At 44.5% G+C, this 26115-nt stretch overlaps 1 protein-coding gene across 1 annotated transcript; it reads left to right on the top strand.

Annotated features, from left to right (window-relative positions):
* The first annotated feature begins 8377 nt into the window (after positions 1–8377).
* Positions 8378–8890, top strand: LOC145416232 (uncharacterized). The gene has a single exon (XM_080285240.1). It carries the CDS (start codon positions 8378–8380, stop codon positions 8888–8890), a length of 513 nt encoding a protein of 170 aa, XP_080141366.1.
* The last annotated feature ends 17225 nt before the right edge of the window (positions 8891–26115 follow it).

The following is a 26115-nucleotide window of genomic DNA, read 5'->3' as shown; positions in this document are numbered from 1 at the left end:
CTGGCTCTCTGTTATTTTATTTTTGTTTTTTCCTGGAGGGAACAATCTTGCAGAGGGTGTAGTCTAATACACTGGTATTAGGTGCCTGGAACCACTGTCTGACTCTCTTCTTCTTCATTTCTGCAACATTCGCGGCCTTTCATCTAACTTTCGCTCTGTTGAGCACCACCTCTCCTCCTCTAAACCTCACCTTCTTTTTCTGACGGAGACTCAGCTGTCTGAGGCAACGACAGCAAACCCTTTTCTGTATCCTCCTACTTTCTCTATACTCATTTCAAAGCCAAAGGTGGCTGTTGTGTATACGTACGCAACGACTTATCTTGCTCTCGTGTTCCTGAACTTGATTCTTCTGAATTCTCCACACTCTGGCTTCGGCTTTCCTGTCATTCTCTGACTAAATATATCTGTGCTGTTTACTTATCCCCTAATTCTACTGACTATCAAAAATTCTTCGACTATCTTACTTCTACGATGGATCACATTCTGTCCATTTCTCCTTTCTCTGAAATCTCCATTCTTGGAGATTTCAATGTTCACCACCACCTTTGGCTCTCCTCTCCTTTCACGGATCCACCTGGTGAACAAGCCTACATCTTTTCTATCCTTAATGACCTAGAGCAGCTTGTACAGCACCCTACCCGAATCCCTGACCGCCTTGGAGAGAGCTCCAACATACTTGACCTCTTCCTCACAACTAATCCTTCTGCTTACTCTGTTAATCTTTTCTCTCCGTTGGGCTCCTCCGATCACAACCTTATTACCTTAACCTGTCCTATCACTCCGGTACGGCCTGTGGACCCTCCAGGGAAACGTCGTCTGTGGCATTTTGGAGCCGCGAACTGGGAGGCCCTCAGGCAGTGCTTCTTTGATTTTCCCTGGAATGATTATTGCTTCCATGGCCGGGAGCCATCTGAGTGTGCCTCGCGCATTACGGAGGTTATTCTCTCGGGCATGGAAGCATACATTCCTTTCTCATATCCTTTGACTAACGCAAGAAAGCCTTGGTTTAATCACGCTTGTTCTAAAGCTGTCCGCAACAAGGAGAGGGCCTACAAAAGGTACCGGAGCCAACCCACCCCTGAATCACATCATCTTTACGTTTCTGCCCGGAATCGTGCTAAGTCTGTTCTTCGCTCTACTAAAAATAATTTCATCCATACTAAATGCTCTCAACTCTCCAACTCGAATTCTTCCCGCTCCTTCTGGCACCTTGCCAAAAATCTTTCTAACAACTTCACCTCATCATCCTTCCCTCCTCTTTTCTACTCTGATGGTTCTGTAGCTATTTCTTCTACTGATAAAGCAGATCTCTTCGCACAGACTTTCTCCTCCAATTCCACCTTAGACGATTCCGGTGCTGTTCCTCCATCACTTCTCCCCTCTGACTTCCTCATGGCTGACATTAAAATTTCTTCAGTTGATGTATTTTCTGCCATCACTGGCCTCAGTACTAACAAGGCATATGGGCCTGATGGGGTCCCTCCTGTTGTTCTCAAGAACTGTGCTTCTGTGCTTACACCCTGCCTAGGCAAACTCTTTCGCCTTTGTCTGTCAACTTGTACCTTTCCTTCTTGCTGGAAGTTTGCTCTCATTCAGCCAGTCCCAAAGAAGGGTGACCACTCCCCAACCCTCCAACTATCGTCCAATTGCTTTAACGTCCTGTATTTCAAAAGTTTTCGAGTCAATTCTTAATAGAAAAATTTTAAGGCATCTTTCCTATCACAACCTTCTTTCCGATCGTCAGTATGGGTTCCGTCAGGGACGCTCCACTGGCGATCTTCTCACCTACCTTTCAGACTCCTGGTCATCCTCCTTTCGGGACTTTGGCGAAAGCTTTGCCATTGCACTTGACATCTCAAAGGCTTTCGATCGAGTCTGGCATAAATCTTTAATTTCCAAACTGCCCTCCTACAGTTTCTATCCTTCTATCTGTGCCTTCATCGCTAGCTTCCTTTCTGGTCGTTCTATAGCCGCTTTTGTAGACGGCCATCGTTCTTCTCCTAGATCTATCAACAGTGGTGTTCCTCAGGGCTCTGTCCTATCACCAACTCTCTTCCTTTTATTCATCAATGATCTTCTAAGCTGTACATCTAACCCTATCCACTCATACGCTGATGACTCCACCCTTCACCTTTCCATTCAGTTCCCGCAACGCCCATCTCAACAGTTACTTCAAGAAACAAGGGATGAGGCTATGGCACACCTAATGTCTGACTTGGCTCGTATCGCTGACTGGGGTAAAAATAATATGGTTGTCTTTAATGCATCTAAGACTCAGTTCTTACACCTATCAACCCGACAAAATCTTCCATATTGTTTAATAATATTCAGCTTAATCCTGCATCATCCTTGAACATGCTTGGGGTTTCATTTACTCAGGACTTATCTTGGAAAGATCATATTACATCTCTTGTAAAATCTGCTTCCAAGAGATTGGGTGTGCTAAGCCGACTCCGCTCTTTCTTTACCCCTGCACAATTGTTGACTCTATACAGAGGTTTTATCCGCTCCTGTGTGGAGTACAACTCTCATGTGTGGGGAGGCTCCCCACATACAGCTCTTCTCAATAGGGTGGAGTCAAAGGCTTTTCGTCTCATTAACTCTCCTCCTCTTACTGACTCCCTTCAACCTCTGTCTCTTCGCCGCACTGTTGCATCTTTATCTCTTTTCTATCGCTACTTTAATGGTCACTGCTCCTCTGAACTGTCTGCTTGCATTCCTCCACCTCTACGACGGGCGCGTAGCACCCGTCTGGCAGCAAACTCTCATCCCTTTTCTGTCCAACTCTCTAATGCAAGAGTTAACCGTTACTCCCAGTCTTTCATTTATGCAACAGGTCAGCTCTGGAACTGTCTCCCTCTGTCTGTATTTCCTGCTGCCTATGATCTCCAGTCTTTCAAACACAGTGTGTCCAGGCATCTCAAAATGATCGGATCTTGAATTTGGCTCTCTATTGTATTTTGTTTTTCTCTTGGAAGGAACTGTTACTGCGGGCCATGGCCTTTGGTTCCTTCTTCCTCGCATAAAAAAAAAAAAAAAGGCTCCTGGCCTTTGGTTCCTTCTTTCTTGCATTAAAAAAATGACTCAGGTGGGGTGAGTGTTTCGAGTCTACCTGCAACTATAATAAGCCCTACTAGTTTGGCTTTCTTGTTTCAAGCAGTACTCAAGCCTGCTTACACTGCAAAGTAGCACTCCATGAGCAGGGCAATGGGTACTATAATAATACCCTCCATAAAATGTTATCAGCTTCACCCATCATCTCTTGTGTGGCCATCACTGGTGATGCTCTTGATAATTTCATGCCGGTAGGATTATATCTGGAGAACTGAAGAACATTCTAGAAATTAAATGTTGTGCCCTAGGAGTAGGTTAACGTTTGTATCTGACGATGTGCATAAGATTCTGAAGATTTCAGCATGTTTGTTTCATTTTTTTCTGTCTATTGTTTTTGTTAGGAGTTAACTCCAGTCGTTATTTTTATTGTGAATTGTTAAGTGTATTACTGCATGAGAAAAAAATTAGTTTTCTGCGAGAATATTCTTAGCTGCGCAAGGGAGGGGGGGGGGGATACTATATTATTGGACCCTCCCTGCATGCTGGTGGTTAGCCAAAAGTGTGCCGGACGGTTAAATTCAGTTTTCATTCACCCAAGTGTAACAGGCAGTTGTTTGGTTGGCATTTCAGTTTTCGATCAGTGAACAGTCAGTGAGTCAGTGTCAGAGATAGTGAGCCAGAGAGTGAGAGCTTATACGTGAGAGACAGAATAGTCAGTCAGACTCAGTAATTGAAATTTAGTTAACTGGTGAACGGACAATGAATGAATAGTAGTGAGTGAAGGACAGAGTTAATGTGAGTGAAAAGTCACAGTGTTTTGCAGCTGTACCTCAACTGTACCTAAATGGAATAAAATCCAGAAGTGTTCAGCTACCTTTGATTAACCGCTTGGCCGGTCTGTGTCGTTCTTGACATATCAACGACTCTCTAATTTTGTAACATTTGGTGTCAGATGTGAGGGTAAGTTTTGAGAGATGAAGACCCGTGGACTGGCTGCCAAAGCAGTGGACGTATCTCTAGCAGATATACTCACAATGGTGAGAGCAGAACAAGAGCAGCAAAAGAAAGCTATACTCACAATGTTCAGAGACAGCAAGAGGAACAAAAGAAACAGCTAGTATCATAGCAAGAAAAACAAAAGAAACTAGAAAGCACTCAGAGAGAGTATGCCTTTGCCAGTGACATTACGATTAAAAGGGATCCGGATCCAGATCCGTGGTGATACTGTGTGAAATACAATACACGGGATCTGGATCAGCCCCCCAAATTTATCAATGGTTCCTTGACCCATGGCCCACTCTCCAAAAAGTTATATGGAAATTCATCGAGAACTTTTGGAGATATTGTACGGGATACATAGGATCTGGATCCGGATCCGCCTCCAAATTTATTCAGTTCTTCCTGGCCCACTGCTCACCCTTCCACAAAATTTAATTGAAATTCATCGGGAACTTTTGGTGTTAGCACGTGGACAAACAAACTGACAAGCACAGGTGAATACATAAACTCCGTCAACTTCGTTGGCAATGGTAATAATGAAAGAAACAGAAGAAAGATGTACCTGTAGTGTTAAGAGCATCGCAAGAACAAAAAGAAACCCATGCACAACACTATGCAAGCCTAGAGGAGCAGCTAGGTGGGCTGAGATAGGAGCTTCACTAACTACAAGAGGAATTTCAAGAGAGAGGCTGAGTTTCAGGAGGATCATGAGAAGTGGTATAGGGAGCTACAGGAAGCGACCAGAAAACTGAAGCAACAAGAGGTGGTATTCAAAGAATAAACGACCTGGTAAGAGAAGTGAGAGAAGAGGTTTCCTGTATAGTGGAGGATAAAGTGAGAAGTACAATACACAGCGAGGCAGAGAGAACAGGCAATTAGAAAAGAGAAATGAGGGAAGAGGTTGCTTGAGTAGTGGAGGATAAAGTGAGAAGTAAGATGCAGAAAGTAACAGGGTCAAGCTCCATCAACAATGAGAGTCAGCACCCAGCACACCCTTTTGGTGCCAGTGACAGGTGTGCAAAGGGTGGTAATGAGATACTGAATCCCAAGACCCTTGAATATGTCCCTGTGAGTCACATTAAGGTCGTGCAAGACATTATGCACACACTAGTTAAGAATAAGCCTCAGGATTTTGATGGGAAGGTGTCTTGGGAGGCTTATTGCACTCAGTTTGAGCTCTTCGCCAGTCAGCATGGGTGAGGTGACCGGCAGCATGCAGTTCAGTTGCCCACCAGCCTTAAGAGTTCTGCTTTGAAGGTCCTTGCACAGCTAGTTGAAGGGAGTCAGGGTACTACCACAACGTTGCACAGGCCTTGGAGTAGAGGAATGACACAAAACTCCAGGGGGAGGTCCTTGGGTCACAGCTCTGGATTGCACCCAAAGGTGAGAGGAACGTTTACAGGAATTGGCCAAAGACCCAGAGAATTTGGCTCATAAAGCTTGGAGCCAGTTCTGACTTCCTGATGCTGCTGCTTCAGGATCAGTTCACCAGTAAGCCTGCAGGAAGCACTGACCAGTTCCCTTGAGTCTGAGTCCTACTTAAAGTCTAGTTAACCAAGCTTCCACCCTGACATTAGTACTGACTTCAAGGCGCAAAAGGGATCAGTGAAAGGAATGGGTATCATTAATGAACAGTGCTTCTACTATGATAAGACTGGGCACCAAAAGGAAGACTGCTACAAGCAGATAGATCAACAACACGATGATGCCAGTAGAATCGGCAAAGACAGCATAGTGTTGGACTTCTGGACAACAGGAACACATGAAAAAGGACTGTAAATGGAAGACCTAACAAGAGAAGATGAAGTAGGCCCCTCACGATGGAAACTAAGGATGGCTGATGCATTGGGGCAGCAGTCTGCTAATGCCAAGAGTGCCCTACATGTGACCTTCTGCAAGAGAGATACTTCAGCCAGTTGCCAAGTGGATGGTGAGGTTGATGGGGTACCGTGCCCAGTGGTTATCCACACCAGATCAGAGAAGATTTTGATGTGGCTGGACGTGGTGGGTCATCAGCAGCTTCCCGAGACTTCACAGCAGCTGTATGGAGTCACAGGGGACTGTGCTGAGCTTAGGGGACCTGTGGATGTCAGGATATGGTTGGAGGGGAAAGAAGAGACCCTGGCCGTCTATGCTTCCAACATCAAGCTCAGACTACTTGGTGTCTCACCGCTGGCTATGTGACTTCCTTTCAGTACAAAAGCAGCTAGGAGGAAGGAGTGTTATGCTGAGGGCTGTGGAGCAAGGAAGTCTACTAGTGACAATGAGACTGACTTCAGTGATCCCCCTGTGTCAGAGATGCTGCTGCCTTTCAAGGTCAGTGTCTCGCTGCACATTTCCCTGGGACTGTTGGAGTACAGGAGCCATGGCATGATGAAAGAGGGAATGGTGATGGGCAGGACTTGGTTGACCCTATGGCAGAGGAAGTACCCATTATCATAGCCAACATTTCACTTTGTCCTAAGAATATACATCAGGGCACAGTTATAGGGTTGTGCCAAGAAGTCTATCAGGAACCACCAAGCAGTGCATATACATGAGGCATACAGTTAAGCCCAAGGAAGAACTACCAGACCACTAGCGGGATCTGTTTGCCAGGAGTGCCTGGTGTTTGGAGAAGCCACAGATAGTGCAGCTGAAAAGGCTTTTAGTGAAGTACACAGATGTATTTTCCAAAAGACACCTGGACCTGGGAAGCACTGACCTGGTGAATCACCATACTGACATGAGTGATCATTGACCAGTAAAGCAAGGCTTTCAAAGGATAGCTCCAGCCCTCCACCTGGAGATGGAGAAGATGATGGAAGATCTAAGTTGACAGGGCCTAACAGTTTATGGGCATCTGCAATATTGCTGGTGATGAAGAAGGATGGTTCCTGGAGGTATTGTGTGGACTACTAGGCTCTCAACGACGTCTACCCTCTGCCAAGAATGGATGACACCCTTCATGCCTTTTTCAGAGTGAAGTAGTTTTTGATGCTAGACCTGAAGCCGGGGTACCACCAGGTCAAGATGGCAGATGTAAGTAGGGAGAGGACAGTTTTCTCATACAGCCAGGGACTTTGCAGTTTTAGGTTATGCTCTTCAGGTTGTGTAACTCTCCAACCACCTTTGAGCATCTGTTGGAAAGGGTCCAGGAAGAACTACATTGGAAATCAGCTCTGATCTACTTGGATGATGTGATCATTTTTGGTGAGACCTTTGAGCAAGAATAGCAGAGGCTGTCCAGTGTCTGATCGATACAAAAGTGCACACCTTAATATAAGCCCCATGAAATGTTGTCTGTTCCAGAATAAAGTCCAGTATCTTTGCCACATCATAAATGAGTCAAGAGTGCACAATGACCCTGAGAAGACACCTGTTGTGAGGGATTACCCAGTGTCAACCAGTGTATGGGAATTTGCTGGGTTTGCTCTCCTTCTGTCACTATTGCAGTGCCACCACTCTGGCTCATGAAAAAGGGCACAAGTTTTCGTGGTGTGAGCCAACTGAGGATTCCTTCAGGTGGCTGAAAGAGGCTTTTAGCAGTACTCGGTGCTTACATATCGAGACTCCTCCAATGAGGGCAGCGAGACACTGACTGGATTGTGACACCAGTGATGTCAGGGCTGGGGCATGCTCTCCCAGAAAGCTGACTTACTACAACAGGAAGCCTAAGGTAGCAGCAAAGAACTACTGTGTTATTCAGAAGGAACTTCTGGCACCCTTACTTGTATGGGTCAAACTTCATAATCCTTACCCACCATGCTGCACAGATGTGGCTGAGGTCCTTGAAGAACCCTGAAGGATTGAATTTGAGAGCTGGAGCAGCACAACTACGCAACTGTTCACCAGCCCAGATCAATCCTCAGAAATGCCAACAGCTTGCTCTGAAGACCATGCCCCCTAGAATGTCAGCACCGTAACCACAAAGAATGTAGCAAGAAGAAATGCTGCAATATGGTAGTGGAGTCGAAAAAGCTTGCATCTGATATTGCAAAGCAGCAGCTGGAGGATCAGGATCTGCAACCAGTTGTTGAGTTCCTAAGCCAATGTTTGGTGTGCAGAGAATGGAAGAGGATCTCTGGAGTGAGTCCTGCTGCCACGAATTACTGGGCTCAGTGGGATACTCTGCAGCTGGACCACAGAGAACTACAGCACGATTGGGTGACTCTTGGTGGAGTTCAAAACTACTGGCTGATGGTACTGCCAAAGAAGTTGTGGGAGCCAGCTCTGGAGGAGGTGGGTGCCAGTTCTGGAGGAGATGCATAACAGCATAATATGTGGACACTCAGGACTGAGGAGGATCTTGAACTGCCTGCATCAAAGGTTCTACTGGGCTGGTATGCAAAAAGATGTGGAAGAGTGGTGCCAGGGATGTGATGTCTACTACATGAAGAGGGGACCCAAGAAGCCTCAACCACATGCTTCACTGCAACTGTACCATTTTGAAACATTTAAGGAGAGGGATGCAGTGGGGAATGTGGGAGCTCTGCCTCTTGCAACTGAGAGGAATAAATACATGTGCAAACCAACGTACTATTTAACCAAGTTACCTGAGTCGTATGTCATCCCAGAAAATGAGACCATTACTGTTGCAAGGGTGCTAGTGGATCAGTTTTTCTGCTGTTTTTCTGTTCTAAATGAGCTCCACTCAAACCATGGAAAGAACTTTGAGTCTGCAGTCTTTGTTGAGTGTTGCGAGTTGCTGGACATTATGAAGACTACACCATTGCATCTCCAGTCAGATGGAAGGGTGGAAATATTCAACTGGGTGCTGGGGCAAGAGCTGGTCAAGCACTGTGTGAAAGGGCAGACAGAGTGGGACCGTAAACTGCTTGCTCTGCTGATGGCCTAAAGGTCTGCAATCCATTAGGCTACTGGATACTCTCTAGCAAAGTTGATATCCGGTTGTGAATTGTCAGCCAGTAGACCTGTTAACCAGAAGGTCCCCAGAGGAAAGTCTTCCAACAGAAGCCTCTGAGTCTGCCCAAAGCCTGGAGAGGAGCATGGATGAGGTGCACTGTCAAGTTCAAGAGACACTGACGTTCTCCAATGAGGTCATGAAGCAGGAATACAACCTGCGGGCTAGCTACATCAGGTTTGAGAAGGGAGACATAGTGTGACTCTACAACTCCCAAAAGAAGAAGGGCCAGTCTCCCAAACTTCAGTGCCTCTGGGAAGGACCATCTCTCGAATATGACCTGCAGGATCAAAGAGGAAGTGGGACCAGTTTGAAGATCGTCCATGCCAAGCTTCTTGGAGATATCATGGACCTGGGATGTACACTTGAAATGAGGCCGAGGACATGCTGAACACCAGAGATAAAAGGAGAGCTCAGAAGAGAGATGAAGTCATTGACAGCACTGGCAATCCACATCCTCTCACAGAGGACATGGAGGTGGTCAGCCTTCCCTTGCTTGACATCCAGGAAGCTGCAATTACAGGAGATGACTCAATGAATGCTTCAGGAGTAGAGGGCATTCCAGACTCCATGGGACCTGTCCGGCAGAAGCAATGGCAATTACCCACTAGGCTGGAAACTCTCATGTGTATTCTTGATTATAGGTAGGATTAGGTGGTTGTGTTGAGAATGACACAGTTTTGAAAGAGGGGGAGTGTTAAGTCAGTAGAATCAGGGCAATGTTTTAGATGTGGAGATGTGAGAAACATTCTAGAATTTAAGTGTTCTGCCCTGAAATTAGGTTAACTTTTGTATCTGGAGATGTGAGGAATAATCTGGGAGAGGGGGGAGGTAGCCTGTTTTTACAACTCCCTCCCAGCTTGCTGGTGGCTAGCCAACAGTGTGCCAAACGGTTTAGTTCAGTTTTAGTCAGCCAAGTGCAACGGGCGTGAGTTACGTTTGCGGCAGTTCAGTTTTTCGTAGTCGGTGACAGTGAATCAGACAGTGACACCTATTCAGTGAAGGATGGAGTAGTCAGTCGTCATCTTCAGTGAGCTAGTCAGTCAGTGAAAGAGTATAGAGAGTGATGGACGGAGTTCACGTGAGAAAGAAAAGTCTCAGTGTTTTGCAACTGTACCTCAGCTATGCCGGGAAGGAACAAAACCCAGAAGTAATCAGCTGCCATTGAATACCTCTGTGTGTCTACGTGTCTTTCTTGATGTATTGGTGTTACTGAACCAGCACCACTATCACCGTCAGAAGGAATGAGCCCTAGTGTTCGATTTGAGTTTGTTTCATGCTTTCGTTTGTTTTGGATAGCCACGCAAGAGATCTACTGTTCAGAAAAATACGACTCTGATTTTCTTCTTCCGTCATTAACATTAATACTATAGTCATTAGTGCCATCATTGCTACGATATAACATTCATAAGCTGCACATAGTAATTACTTTCTTAATAAATCTGTCGTATTCCTTGTTGGCTAACACATTTTCAAACTCTTCCTTCAGCTATTTTGCAGTAATGCAACACTACTAAGCTATCTATCTATTGCCTGACGCCCTAATCCCGCAAAGGGTGGCCACAGACAAAACGCCCCCAAGTCGCTCTGTCACACACCATTAGACTACCCTCCCCTCAGCTCACTCCCACTTCCCTATATACCTCTCAACTCTATCCCTCCACCTCATCCTCGGTCTCTCCCTCCCTCTCCCTCCCTCCACATCACCTACATACACCCTTAGTCAGCCTTTCATTCTCCATTCTCTCCACAAGTTCAAACCACGTCAGCGTCTATCTGTCTATATATCTATTGCCAGACGCTTCAATCCCGTTCGGGGTGGCCACAAACAAATCGCCTCCACGTCGCCCTGTCCCTCGCCATTTCACTGCCCTGCTCCCAACTCACACCCCCCTCTCTCTTGTACCTCTCCACCCCATCCCTCCATCTCATCCTCGGCCTCCACCTCACTCACATACACTCTCTTCGTCAGTCTTTCACCCTCCATCCTCTCCACATAGCCAAACCACCTCATTGTATTCCTCCTAACGTTTCTTATCACATCCACATCCACACCACAACACTCCTTTATATCCTCATTTGTCAGCCTGTCTCTCCATGTGACTCCACAGGCTCCTCTCAAATAACTCATTTCCACGGCTCTCACTCTTGACTTGTGTCCTTCCAACAACGTCCAAGCTTCACTTCCATACGTTAGAGTTGGTATCACAATACTGTCATGTATTTCATTTTTTACTTCCATGCTCACTTCTCTGTTTCTTATCACTGCTTTCAAGGAACCAGAAACCTTTCTTCCCTGCTGTACCCTTTCAAGCACTCCACCCTCCAAACCTCCATCCTTACTCATCACACTACCCAAGTACTTAAACGTACTCACATTTTCCAATTCCTCACCATCCAACATCGCGCGTACATTCACTGACTTCACCTTTCTCAATGACCATCACTTTACTCTTCCCTACATTCACCTTTAGATTCCGTTTCTTACACACTCTCCCAGACTCATCCACCAAGCCCTGCAGCTCCCCTTCGTCTTCATTCAACAACACAGTATCATCTGCAAACAATAGTACAGGGAGTTTTCAAACACTACCCTCTCTCACCAGGGCCACTCCAACATCCACTATCCTACGTTGTACCTCCTAATTTTCTCAATCGCAACTAAGCAGTATTAATATATTACTTGTTGTTTCACTTCTAACTAATGAGAGAGAGAGAGAGAGAGAGAGAGAGAGAGAGAGAGAGAGAGAGAGAGAGAGAGAGAGAGAGAGAGAGAGAGAGAGAGAGAGAGAGAGAGAGAGAGAGGCATACAATCAGCGTCCATCATAATGAGTTTCAGTGTGTGTGTGTGTGTGTGTGTGTGTGTGTGTGTGTGTGTGTGTGTGTGTGCTCCTACTAGGGTTGGCAGGAATCCTCAGGGTGCCCCAGTTTATCCCCTTTGATTATTTGTATATTTGTTTTCACTTTCTCACAAAAGGTATCAAGTCTGTATTTCATGCATTTTTTAAACAGATACTTTTCTTTTCGACTGGCATAGGTTTATCCCAGCCAGATAAATTAGCCTGGTACTAATTAATCACCTGTGAAATTGATAACTGTGCTTCCTTTTACTTGATTCTTCTCTACAACGTAGTTTAAATTTTGTTTCCGTAATCACTCGCTTAAAGACCACCCAATGTCAAAAGGCCTGAAATGAGTCGTAACTCGGGAACCAGTGGCGTGATTGGACTGGAGTTTATTTTATTCTTCAATCTAGATCATTTTAACGGTACGTTACTATAACAAAAATTGCACTACATAGCGCAGTTTTGTGTTACGGTAACCTCAACGTCCACAAAGAAAGTGACCCGCCTATAGGCCGCCAAAGCCGCTCGATGTCAAAAGGCCAGAAATTAGTCATGATTCGGGAAACGGTGGCCAGATTAGATTGGAAATTGTTTTATTCTTCAAATTAGAATGTTTTAGCGATACCTTGCTCTAACAAAAACTGTGCTGCAATGCGCCGTTTTTGCTGTGTCACGGTCGCAAACGCTCAAACCAAGAAACATACAGAAATCGGATTATTATAATATGGATACCTCATTTTATTGTTCTGTGCATAGCTCTTATATAAAAGTGCTCAGAAATAAAATCTACGGCTTCTGACCAGTGATATGTTACACAGGCACGCACATAGAATGGCGGCAATTGTTTTGTCCACTGTGTGAGGGGGAAGGGGGGTGGCCAAAATGTGAACGAGTAAGCACTGGTGATTAGCCTCTAGACGTATATCGGTAACTTATGGGAGAATGAACAGAAAGGCAACTGTAGATCCCTATAAATCTGTAGGATAGGAAGACACTGAATATGATAAGCCAATGACAATACATTAATTCAACTGCTATGTGCACAATTTTAGTCATTTTAATATTGATGCATGAGGTCTCCGAAACACAACACAATGTTCTTTGCAGTTTGGTGTTGATGTGGAAAATTACTGTAAAATTACAAAACCTATCTATCTATCTATTGCCAGATGCCTTAATCCCGTAATGGGTGGCAACAAACAAAACGCCTCCATATCGCCATGTCCCCCGCCATTCCACTGCTCTGCTCCCAGCTTACACCCTCCTCCCTCATATACCTCTCCACTCCAAAGCTCCATCTCATCCTTGACCTCCCCCTCCCTCTCCCTTCCTCCACCACACTCACATACACTTTCCTCGTTAGTCTCACGCTCTCCATCCTTTCCACATGACCAAACACCCTCAATGTCTTTCTCCTGATGCATACTATCAAATCCACATCCACACCACAACGCTTCTTCACTTCCTCAATTGTCAGTCTGTCTCTCCATGTGACTCCACATGCTCCTCTCAAATAACTCATTTCCACAGCTCTCACTCTTGACTTGTGTCACTTCAACAGGGTCCAAGCTTCACTCCCATACGTTAGAGTTGGTATCACAATACTGTCATGCTGTAACTTTCTCTCTTCGATGCTCACTTCCTTGTTTCTTAGCCCTGCATTCAAGGAACCAGCAACCTTTCTTCCTTGTTGTACCATTCCAAGCACTTCACAATCTGAACTTCCATACTTACTCATCACACTACTCAAGTACTTAAATGCACTCACATTTTCCATTTCCTCCTCATCCAACCTCACGGTACATTCACTGACTTCATTTCTCTCACAGACCATAACTTTGCTCTTCCCAAAATTCACCTTTAGATTCCGTTTCTTACAAACTCTCCCAAACTCATCCACCATGCCCTGCAACTCCTCTTTGACTTCGCTTAACAACACAGTATCATCTGCAAACAACAGTACAGGGAGTTTCCAAAAACTACCCTCTCTCATTAGGGTCGCTCAAACATCCACTGCCCTACCTTGTATCTCTTTTATAACCCCATCCACGAATGTCCACTAGAGCACTGCCATTCTCATCTATCTCTGCAGGCACACCCCACTCACCAACTACTCCATCCACCATCACATTCCATGCTTTTCCTTTCATATCTCCAATCAAAAACACTCTGCCATGCCTTTCAAACTTTTCCAAGCACGCATCCACATTTGTCCAGAACTCATTTTTCACTTTGCATGCACGATCTTTCGTTCACTCATACACACACAATCGCCCACTAAACCATTATCAGAAAAAGAAAGTTACAGCATCACCAGCTAAGAACACTAACAAAGGACTATTCCAAGCATGCTTCCACATTTGTCAAGAACTCTTCTTTCACTTTTCTTGCACGATCTTACCTTGGCGCTTACACACACAATCGCCCACTAAATCATTATCAGAAAATTGAAGTTACAGCGTCACCAGTTAAGAACACTGACAAAGGACTAATTATTTCAAAGCATATTGTCTACATCTGATCAGTAGAAGGAATTCATCTCAATAACGGAGAAATTAAATGAACTCTAAAATGAAGTAGCCTAACTAATGCTGGTTAATACAGTCCCTGAGGGTGTCACCAAGAGGATTACAGAACAGCAGTCCCAGATAGACAAACAGGTTCAGATTTATTGGCAGTCAACAGCACTTCCTAGAGACTTTAGATCGGAAAGAAAATGAAGGTGACCTAATAGTTTCGGTTCCCTCAACAAGGACGAAGCACTGAAGGATACTCTGACAGACAACGCCAAACTAAAGGTGATTTGTAGTAAAGTGGAACCAACCAAACTAAAGGTGGTTTAGAGTAAGCTGGAACTGAACACGCACTTGATGAAACACACCACAGTTTCGAAGACAGAAGGGCTGACGATGCCAGGATACGACCTGCAACCTGAACTCGTCATACTAGTTAGTAAGGAAGTACGGAGACAAATCCTGGAGAACGCCAGTCAACTAATAATCTATCTATCTATTGCCAGACGCCTCAATCCCGTTTGGGGTGGCCACAAACAAATCGCCTCCACGTCGTCCTGTCCCCCGCCATTTCACTGCCCTACTCCCAACTCACATCCCCCTCCCTCATATACCTCTTCACCCAATCCCTCCATCTCATCCTCGGCCTCCCCCTCCCTCTTCCACCCCCACCTCACTCACATACACTCTCTTCGTCAGTCTTTCACCCTCCATCCTCTCCACATGGCCAAACCACCTCAGTGTGTTCCTCATAACGCTTCCTATCACATCCACACCCACACCACAACGCTCCTTCATATCCTCATTCGTCAGCCAGTCTCTCCATGTGACTCCACAGGCTCCTCTTAAATAACTCATTTCCACGGCTCTCACTCTTGACTTGTGTCCTTCCAACAACGTCCAAGCTTCACTTCCATACGTTAGAGTTGGTATCACAATACTGTCATGTAGTAACTTTTTCACTTCCATGCTCACTTCCATGTTTCTGATCACTGCTCTCAAAGAACCAGCAACCTTTCTTCCCTGCTGAACCCTTTCAAGCACTTCACCCTCCAAACCTCCATCCTTACTCATCACACTACCCAAGTACTTAAACGTACTCACATTTTCCAATTCCTCACCATACAACCTCGCTGTACATTCACTGACTTCACCTCTCTCAAAGACCATCACTTTACTCTTCCCTACATTCACCTTTAGATTCCGTTTCTTGCACACTCTCCCAAACTCATCCACCAAGCCTTGCAGCTCCCCTTCGTCTTCACTCAACAACACAGTAACATCTGCAAACAACAGTACAGGGAGTTTCCAAACACTATCCTCTCTCACCAGGGCCACTCCAACATCCACTACCCTACCTTGTACCTCTTTTATTACCCCATCCATGAACAGATTGAACAACCATGGAGACATGACACATACCTGTTTCAACCCAACCTCCAAAGAGAAAAATTCACTTAGTTCACCATCCACACGCACTGCAGGCTTAGCACCATCATACATACTCTTCACAGCATTCAACAACTTTCCATCTACTCCATATATTCTTGATACTTTCCACAATCCCTGTCTATCCACCCTCTCATTATGCTTTCTCCAAATCCATGAAAGCCGCATACAACTTCTTTCCCTTCTCTAGAAACTTTTCCACTAAAGATCTAAGAATGAATATCTGATCTACACAACCTCTTCCCTTCCTAAAGCCTTCCTGTTCTTCTCCAACTAATTCGTCTGTTCTTTCTCTGACTCTGTCAATAAGTATCCTACCATACACTTTTCCTATTATACTAAGAAGACAAATGCGCCTATGATTACCACACACTTCTTTTTCCCCTTTTCCTTTGTACAAGGGAATAATTATACCTGACTTCCAATCCTCCAGGACTCTACCTTCCTCCCAGGCCAATCTGCACATCTTCCACATCCATTCTACTACTATCTCTCCCCCATGCTTCAGCATTTCACCACACACTCCATCAATTCCTGGGGCTTTCCCCATTTTGACTTTCTTCATTGCTTCCACAACTTCTGTCCTACTGATTTCTTCCTGTCTTCTCCACATTGTTCTTTCTTTAATTTGCTTATCACAGTTTGCACAAATTTCTTATCTGAATGACAACTGGTATTTAGGCCAGTTCTTTGTTATTAATTCTTAAATCCGTTGTACTAACTAGGAGTTAAGCACCAGCAAGAACTTGTCTCGATTATTATTTTTATTGATTGTCAAGGGGGCAAGGATCACACTTTCTTAGAGGCCAACAGTATCAACAATTCAGCATTCGTGAGTAGTTATTCTCCGCTGTGTACTGTTGAGAAACTTTATAAAATTCTCGACTTTAGAGAATCGGCGAAGTAAGCCGGCATAAAGTAAAATATACTAGACTTCACAATCAATTCCTTGTGTCAACTGATATATATATTAGCATTTTATTCGTTAATTCCACTTCCTCCCATGACACATATACTCTTTAATATAATCCCAAGTCTATATTTTCATATTGAATTCTGTATTCTCTCTCTCTCTCTCTCTCTCTCTCTCTCTCTCTCTCTCTCTCTCTCTCTCTCTCTCTTAATGCTATTGCAAATGATTTGATGGGCACACCTGTTGGATCATCATCTACCAAAGGTCCAACCACACTGCATCAGTGCTTACAGGCAATGTGCCACCGAAAGTGAGCAGGCACTGTCTCTACAAATCAGAGACCAGGACATTAAACAATCTGAAATCTAGAAGATCTGTAAGTACAGTATAATGTAAGAAGCTTTTCTAAGGACAGAGGATTACAAACTTGTTAACTTAAATACTGAATTAGATAACATTAGTCAAGATACTGTAGGTTTGAGTGAGATCCAGAGAAAAAAATGGAAAAGTAATTCAACTCCAAGAGCAACCACCTATTTTACTACAGAGGTAGGCAAAATGAAAGATTTAGCCAAGTAGGATTTCTAATTAACAGGAATCTTGCAGGCAACATTTCAAATTCAGCAGTGTATCTAACAAATTAGCCATCAATCAAAATAGACTGCAAAAAAATACACTTTGAAATTAATAAAAGTACATACACCATCTTCTTATAGCTCAGATGAAGAAATAGAAACATTCTATGACGACAACTTCCAGATTATGCAAGAAGAGACCACATATACTATACTCAGGTGAGACTTCATTCCAAAAGCTCATAAATCGAAGAACGGAGAAGCATGTATGGGAATATCTGGAGTAGGAAAAAGGAATGAAAGAGAAAAAAATAGTGGATAATTTAGCTGAAATGTATAACACGAGAAAAATGAACACGTTCTTTCGCAAAAGAATAGGGAGAAAATGGACCAGAAGTCCAAATGGAGAAACAAAGAATGAAATCGACTTCATTTTAGCAGATAAGAATAACTGTCTATCTATCTATCTATTGCCAGACTCCTCAATCCCGTTTGGGGTGGCCACAAACAAATCGCCTCCAAGTCGCCCTGTCCCCCGCCATTTCACTGCCCTGCTCCCAACTCACACACCCCTCTCTCATATACCTCTCCACCCCATCCCTCCATCTCATCCTCGGCCTCCCCCTCTCTCTTCCCCCCTCCACCTCACTCACATACACTCTCTTCGTCAGTCTTTCACCCTCCATCCTCTCCACATGGCCAAACCACCTCAGTGTGTTCCTCATAACGCTTCCTATCACATCCACATCCACACCACAACGCTCCTTTATATCCTCATTCGTCAGCCTGTCTCTCCACGTGACTCCACAGGCTCCTCTTAAATAACTCATTTCCACTGCTCTCACTCTTGACTTGTGTCCTTCCAACAATGTCCAAGCTTCACTTCCATACGTTAGAGTTGGTATCACAATACTGTCATGTAGTAACTTTTTCACTTCCATGCTCACTTCCCTGTTTCTTATCACTGCTTTCAAAGAACCAGCAACCTTTCTTCCCTGCTGTACCCTTTCAAGCACTTCACTCTCCAAACCTCCATCCTTACTCATCACACTACCCAAATACTTAAACGTACTCACATTTTCCAATTCCTCACCATCTAACCTCGCTGTACATTCACTAACTTCACCTCTCTCAAAGACCATCACTTTACTCTTCCCTACATTCACCTTTAAGTTCCGTTTCTTACACACTCTCTCAAACTCATCCACCAAGCCTTGCAACTCCCCTTCGTCTTTACTCAACAACACAGTATCATCTGCAAATAACAGTACAGGGAGTTTCCAAACACTATCCTCTCTCACCAGGGCCACTCCAACATTCACTACCCTACCTTGTACCTCTTTTATTACCCCATCCATGTACAGATTGAACAACCATGGAGACATGACACATCCCTGTTTCAAACCAACTTTCAAAGAGAAAAATTCACTTAGTTCACCATCCACACGCACTGCAGCCTTCGCACCATCGAACATACTCTTCACAGCATTTAACAACTTCCCATCTACTCCATATATTCTTAACACTTTCCACAATCCTTGTCTATCCACCCTGTCATATGCTTTCTCCAAATCCATGAAAGCCGCATACAACTTCTTTCCCTTCTCTAGAAACTTTTCCACTAAAGATCTAAGAATGAATATCTGATCCACACAACCTCTTCCCTTCCTAAAGCCTCCCTGTTCTTCTCCAACTAATTTCTCTGTTCTTTCTCTAACTCTGTCTATAAGTATCCTACCATACACTTTTCCTACTATACTAAGAAGGCAAATGCCCCTATGATTAGCACACACTTCTTTTTCCCCTTTTCCTTTGTACAAGGGAATAATTATACCTGACTTCCAATCCTCAGGGACTCTACCTTCCTCCCAGGCCAATCTGCACATCTTCCACATCCATTCTACTACTATCTCTCCCCCATGCTTCAGCATTTCACCACACACTCCATCAATTCCTGGGGCTTTCCCCGATTTAACTTTCTTCATTGCTTCCACAACTTCTATCCTACTGATTTCTTCCTGTCTTCTCACCTCCCTCCTTCTCCCAGCCATTCCCCAGCCACTTATACTCGCATTACTTCCATCCTCTACGTTCAACAATTCCTTAAAGTGTTCTCTCCATCTGCTCACTTTTTCTCCCTTCTCCACCAGTAATCTACCATTTTTATCTTTCACTCCCCTGCTAACTTCACTTCCACCCTGTCTTACTCTTTTCACTTCTCTCCAGAACATTTTCTTACAGTCCCTCCACTTTACACTCAAATAACACAATCATAAATGTCACCGTTATCAACAAAGTAAATGTAGGAAGTGACCATAGAATTCCGGGTTGCACAGTCAGATTCAGTTTCAAAAGTGAAACAACTAAGCTGATTTAAAATAAAAGATATATTCACTAAAAGTAAGTCAAAACAACGCAATCTTTTAGTTAGGAATAACGAACATAATTCAAGCTCTAAGTTATGCTGAGTGTGACCTTGATGAGTTGCATGATATACTAACAAAAATGCTAAGGGAATCAGCAGAGGTAGAAGGGAAAGCTAATACAACCAGAGCCAAGAAGTATTCGGAAAAGACACTTGGGTTCATTAAAAGAAGAAAGGATATGATATTAACCCGCGGCGTCCCGTCGACATTCTTCCACGTCCTCACGTTTTGTCACTGCTAATCCCGTCAACGTACTTTAAAGCGCTGCAATTGCAAGGTCCATAATTTCCACAATTTTCAAAATTTGCGTGAGATTTTTTATTCGCCCACCTACCCAAGCCTCCCCTACCTGCCACCAGGCGGGCAGCGTCCCAGACCCAGCGTGACCCGCGCGCGCCCTTTTCTCGGTCACTCACCTGTTAGCGGTGACCCAGGTCAGACATGGCGCGTAAAGGTCTCTCAGATGACGAGATACAATCCGCCCTGGATGCCTTCACTGGAGATGGTGATTCTCCACTTGATGACGATGTGGTGGATCTAGATTACGTGCAACCTGAGTAGGAAATAACAAGCAGTGATGAGGAGGTCCCTTCGCCCCGGAAAACGCGGTATGTCACGTATCGTAAGGCAAGGGAAGACCAGGCTGCACCCAAAACACCTGCACGGACCTCTCTCCATCCCCTAGAGAGAGATTCTGATGAGGACGAGGATGAGGACGAGGATGAGAACGGCGGCTTAGGACGTGATGTTGCCTCGTGGTTGGGGAAGGAAAAAACTCACCCCAAGGATCAGAAGGTGGGGCGAGAAGGCAAATAAGGTATGGTCCTAGTGTTTTGTCTGGGGAAGGCGAAAGTGGTGTGATGGGAGTGCGGGGTGAAAGGGAAAGTGGTGTGGCGGGAGTGCGGGGTGAAAGGGAAAGTGGTGTGGCGGGAGTGCGGGGTGAAAGGGAAAGTGGTGTGGCGGGAGTGCGGGGTGAAAGGGAAAGTGGTGTGAGGGAGGCAGCACGAGCACGTGGTGCACGTAGGCATAGGGGAGAGGAGGTGGAGCCGCTCCCCAGCACGTCTTTCGCCCCACAATATTCCCAAACTTCTTCCCCACAGCCCCAGGATGTGGGGAAAAAAAGGGTAAATGAAAAGGGAAAGGGAAGAGAAGTGCGAGTAATGAAGGGCGCCGCTCTCCACCTCCCCAACCTCCCCCAACACCCTCACCTCCCGACCCTGACAAAGGCGACGATGGGGACGAGGCTGGAGACGGTAGTGTCTCGTGGAATGGGGAAGATGGGAGTAATTTTACTCCCATCATTCACCCTTTCACTGAGGAGTGGCGGTCTGGTTGCACGGCTCCACGTGTGCATGCGAGTTCCACTAGGGTGGATATCTTCCACCTGTTCTTTGGGGAGGCGTTTGTGGGGCGCATAGTGGAGCAGACAAACCTATTTTCACGAAAACAGCGCCGTGAAACTGAACGTCTGGGTACAACTAGCAGGCATTCCCAGCAATATGACTATCCTGTGACAATTTCTGAGATGTTATTTTATGCCCTGGTTCTCTTGATGGGCGTTGTCAGAAAAAATCAAATACCGGCATACTGGACCACTGACCCAATGACCATCACACCTTTCTTTGGAAAGGTGATGAGTCGTGATAGATTTCAGCAGATTCTCGGCCGCCTCCACTTTTTTGATGCAGAAGATCCAGCTAATGCTAATAACACTGATAAAATGAGGAGAATTAGGCTTGTATTTGATCATTTACGGGAAATGTTCCTCTCTTCACTTTATCCTTACAGAGACCTCGTCATAGACGAGAGTCTTGTGTTGTGGAGAGGCAATATTTCCTTTCACCAGTACATACCCAGCAAGAGACACCATTTCGGGTTCAAGATCTTTGTTATGTGTGACTGTAAGACTGGTTATGTGCAAGACATAGTCTTGTACACGGGCGCACAGAGAGATATAACAGAAGATCGTAGTATTGGACTCTCAGGGGCCGTGGTGAAGACAATGATAGAGGAGTACCTTCATCGTGGTCATGTGTTGTACCTGGACAACTGGTACACTAGCCCTCTTCTTGCTTGGTTCCTCCACCAACACGACACCGGAGTCTGTGGTACAATAAAGAGAAACCGTCGCCATATGGTCAAGATAGGGAGGAAACTTGACAAGAACGAGGTGGTTTTCTTCCAGGCAAATAACATCCTTGCCACCCTGTGGAACCACAACAGAGAAGTTTGCCTCCTATCGACTGTACACAGCCCCCTGATGCACCGCACAGACTCCGTTGATCACCGTAGCGAGAGGAGGCGCAACGTGTGGAAACCTGAGTCTGTACTTGACTATAATCTGAACATGAGGCAAGTGGATCAGTCAGACTCGATGATTTCCAGTGTGGACTGTGCTAGGACCACGATGAAGTGGTACAAAAAGCTCTTTTTCCACTTGCTCGACATCACGGTCCTCAACGCACACTACCTGCACGCCATGACAACGGGAATATCAGAGACCTTTGAGGGGTTTGTGAGGGAGCTGTCACGTGAAATAATTGCCAGGTATGCCCAGGACAGGCCCACACACCACACACGCACCCCCATGGCTGCCCAGACTCCCCTACGCCTCGCAGGACGCCACTACCCTAGCACAATCCCTTCCCAACCAAACCGTCGTAAACCCCAGCGCTGCTGCCATGTATGCAAGCACTCGACAGTCAGACCAGCCACTCAGAGAAAAGACACAAGGTACGAGTGTGCAGAGTGCAATGTTGCGTTGTGCCTTCAGCCCTGTTTCAAAGAGTACCATAACTTCCTACACTACTGAAACTGTGTGGGATGGCGATATGACGCTCAGTATAATGGTAAGGCCAGTCAGTATGTGCTAAGTCTTATATAAACTTGAAACGGGTGTAATGTTAGCAGGAAAGCAATGTATAAGTTGAGAAATAGTGTAAGTTGAAAGAAGTGATATCAAAACTACACCCACTGTGTAAATCTGCGAAAATATGACGCTCAGTATAACACTCTGGTCAGTAAATATGTGATAGCAAGAATATAAAGTGGAAACGGGTGTAATGTTAGCAGGAAAGTAATGTATAAGTTGAAAAATAGTGTAAGTTGTAACAATTGATATCACGAGTACACCCACTGTGTAAATCTGCGAAAATATTACGCTCAGTAGAACATTCTGGTCTGTAAGTATGTGATAACAATGATATAAAGTGGAAAAGGATGTAATGTTAGTAGGAAAGTAATTTATAAGTTGAATACTAGTGTAAGATGAAACAAACGATATCGCGATAACACTCACTGTGTAAATATGCGATAATATGACGCTCAGTAGAATAGTAAGGTTTATGTGATAGCAATGTTATACAGTGGAAACATGTGTAATGTTAGTGGAGAAGTATTATATAAGTACAAAAATAGGTTGTAAGTTGAAATAATAGTCATAGGGACTTCACCCTCTGTGTTATTATGCACTATTATTATGCTAAATATTATCATAAGGCCTGAAACTATTTCAAAACAGTTCTCTAAAGTGGAAAAGTGTATAATGTTATTAGGAAAGTATTATGTAAGTTGAAAAAACACAATGTGAGTTGAAACAACAGTCACAGCGAGTTCACTCACTACGTAAATAATACTTCCCTAATAACATTATACACTTTTCCACTTTAGAGAACTGTTTTGAGATAGATGGGAGACGTGGAAGGTGTGTGTAGCATATTTACAGGAGAAATATGTGCAGCATGTGATGTGGTGTGTGGAAGGAAGAGAAGACGGAGGGGGGTGCAAGAAACAGCGTGGTGGACTGAAGATGTGAAACAGGCTGTGGCACAAAAGAAGAAAGCATACAATGAATGGATGAGAAATAGGGGCGTGGAAGAAGTTGAGAGGCGGAAGAGAGAGTTATATGTAGAAAGAAAGAGAGAGGTGAAAAGATTAGTAAGAGAGAGTAAGAAGAGAGTAGATGAGGAATTTGGAAGGAATTTGAGTGTAAAGTGGAGGGACTGTAAGAAAATGTTCTGGAAAGAGGTGAAAAGAGTAAGACAAGGTGGAAGTGAAGTTAGCAGGGGAGTGAAAGATAAAAATGGTAGATTACTAGTGGAGAAGGGAGAAAAAGTGAGCAGATGGAGAGAACACTTTAAGGAATTGTTGAACGTAGAGGATGGAAGTAGTGCGAGTATAAGTGGCTGGGGAATGGCTGGGAGAAGGAGGGAGGTGAGAAGACAGGAAGAAATCAGTAGGATAGAAGTTGTGGAAGCAATGAAGAAAGTTAAATCGGGGAAAGCCCCAGGAATTGATGGAGTGTGTGGTGAAATGCTGAAGCATGGGGGAGAGATAGTAGTAGAATGGATGTGGAAGATGTGCAGATTGGCCTGGGAGGAAGGTAGAGTACCGGAGGACTGGAAGTCAGGTATAATTACTCCCTTGTACAAAGGAAAAGGGGAAAAAGAAGTGTGTGGTAATCATAGGGGCATTTGCCTTCTTAGTATAATAGGAAAAGTGTATGGTAGGATACTTATTGACAGAGTTAGAGAAAGAACAGAGAAATTAGTTGGAGAGGAACAGGGAGGCTTTAGGAAGGGAAGAGGTTGTGTAGATCAGATATTCATTCTTAGATCTTTAGTGGAAAAGTTTCTAGAGAAGGGAAAGAAGTTGTATGCGGCTTGCATGGATTTGGAGAAAGCATATGACAGGATGGATAGATAAGGATTGTGGAAAGTGTTAAGAATATATGGAGTAGATGGGAAGTTGTTGAATGCTGTGAAGAGTATGTACGATGGTGGGAAGGCTGCAGTGCATGTCGATGATGAACTAAGTGAATTTTTCTCTTTGAAAGTTGGGTTGAAACAGGGATGTGTCATGTCTCCATGGTTGTTCAATCTGTACATGGATGGGGTTATAAAAGAGGTACAAGGTAGGGTAGTGGATGTTGGAGTGGCCCTGGTGAGAGAGGATAGTGTTTGGAAAGTCCCTGTACTGTTGTTTGCAGATGATACTGTATTGTTGAGTGAAGACGAAGGGGAGCTGCAAGGCTTGGTGGATGAGTTTGGGAGAGTGTGTAAGAAACGGAATCTAAAGGTGAATGTAGGGAAGAGTAAAGTGATGGTCTTTGAGAGAGGTGAAGTCAGTGAATGTACAGCGAGGTTGGATGGTGAGGAATTGGAAAATGTGAGTACGTTTAAGTACTTGGGTAGTGTGATGAGTAAGGATGGAGGTTTGGAGGGTGAAGTGCTTGAAAGGGTACAGCAGGGAAGAAAGGATGCTGGTTCTTTGAAAGCAGTGATAAGAAACAGGGAAGTGAGCATGGAAGTGAAAAAGTTACTACATGACAGTATTGTGATACCAACTCTAATGTACGGAAGTGAAGCTTGGACGTTGTTGGAAGGAAAACAAGTCAAGAGTGAGAGCAGCGGAAATGAGTTATTTAAGAGGAGCCTGTGGAGTCACATGGAGAGACTGGCTGACGAATGAGGATATGAAGGAGCGTTGTGGTGTGGGTGTGGATGTGATAGGAAGCGTTATGAGGAACACACTGAGGTGGTTTGGCCATGTGGAGAGGATGGAGGGTGAAAGACTGACGAAGAGAGTGTATGTGAGTGAGGTGGAGGGGGGAAGAGGGAGAGGGAGGCCGAAAATAAGAGGGAGGGATGAGGTGGAGAGGTATATAAGAGAGAGGGGTGTGAGTTGGGAGCAGGGCAGTGAAATGGCGGGGCACAGGGCGACTTGGAGGCGATTTGTTTGTGGCCACCCCAAACGGGATTGAGGCGTCTGGCAATAGATAGATAGATAGATAGATTACGCTAAATGTTATCGAAAGGCCTGTGAATACGTAAAAACAGTTCAATAAAATGTAAAATGGTATAATGTTATTGGAGATGTATTATGTAAGTGGAAAAAATTATATGTATCATGATTCAGCAATGTTAGCGATTCATCGTGAACAGTTTGGCCGATTTCGCTCGGTTCGCCCGATGGTACAATGCTTATTTCACCTCTATTTTTGTATAAAATCCAATTTACTCTTGTATCACATGTTTTTATGTTTGTAATAAATACATATCTACTTACTTGCATTGGTTTCCCAGACTTATAATACCATAGAAAACGAGATAGCCTCAGACCACCTACAGAGAACACCATACCAAGTGTGACGAAGGTATACCTGTTTAGGCCACTTATGGACCCCGGTGAACACTTTCTTGGTGATTAACCATTGTTTCTGGCCAAAAGCGAAAGTTTTATAAAAAAAAAAAAAATTTGGGTCCAAAAATGGTCGGGATTGCGGGGTACCAGTGGTGAAAAAGTGGTCGGGACGGGGTGGGTTAAAAACAAAGATGAAATAGATCCAACAGAATTAAATAAGTTTATCAACGAGAGACAGAGAGAAGAAAAAAGAAAGAGAAACATGGATCACATCAAAGAAACCATCAGAAATGGAA

The sequence above is a fragment of the Coenobita brevimanus genome, chromosome 105 (assembly GCF_032717465.1).
Source record: "Coenobita brevimanus isolate Jiangsu-jjx chromosome 105, ASM3271746v2, whole genome shotgun sequence".
NCBI lineage: Eukaryota > Metazoa > Arthropoda > Malacostraca > Decapoda > Coenobitidae > Coenobita > Coenobita brevimanus.
The sequence above is the reverse complement of the archived record's forward strand: the minus strand, read 5'-3'. Positions and strand labels throughout refer to the sequence as shown.

Excerpts from the sequence above, each read along its gene's own strand:
- LOC145416232 (XM_080285240.1), top strand. The coding sequence starts at position 8,378 with ATGCAAAAAGATGTGGAAGAGTGGTGCCAGGGATGTGATGTCTACTAC.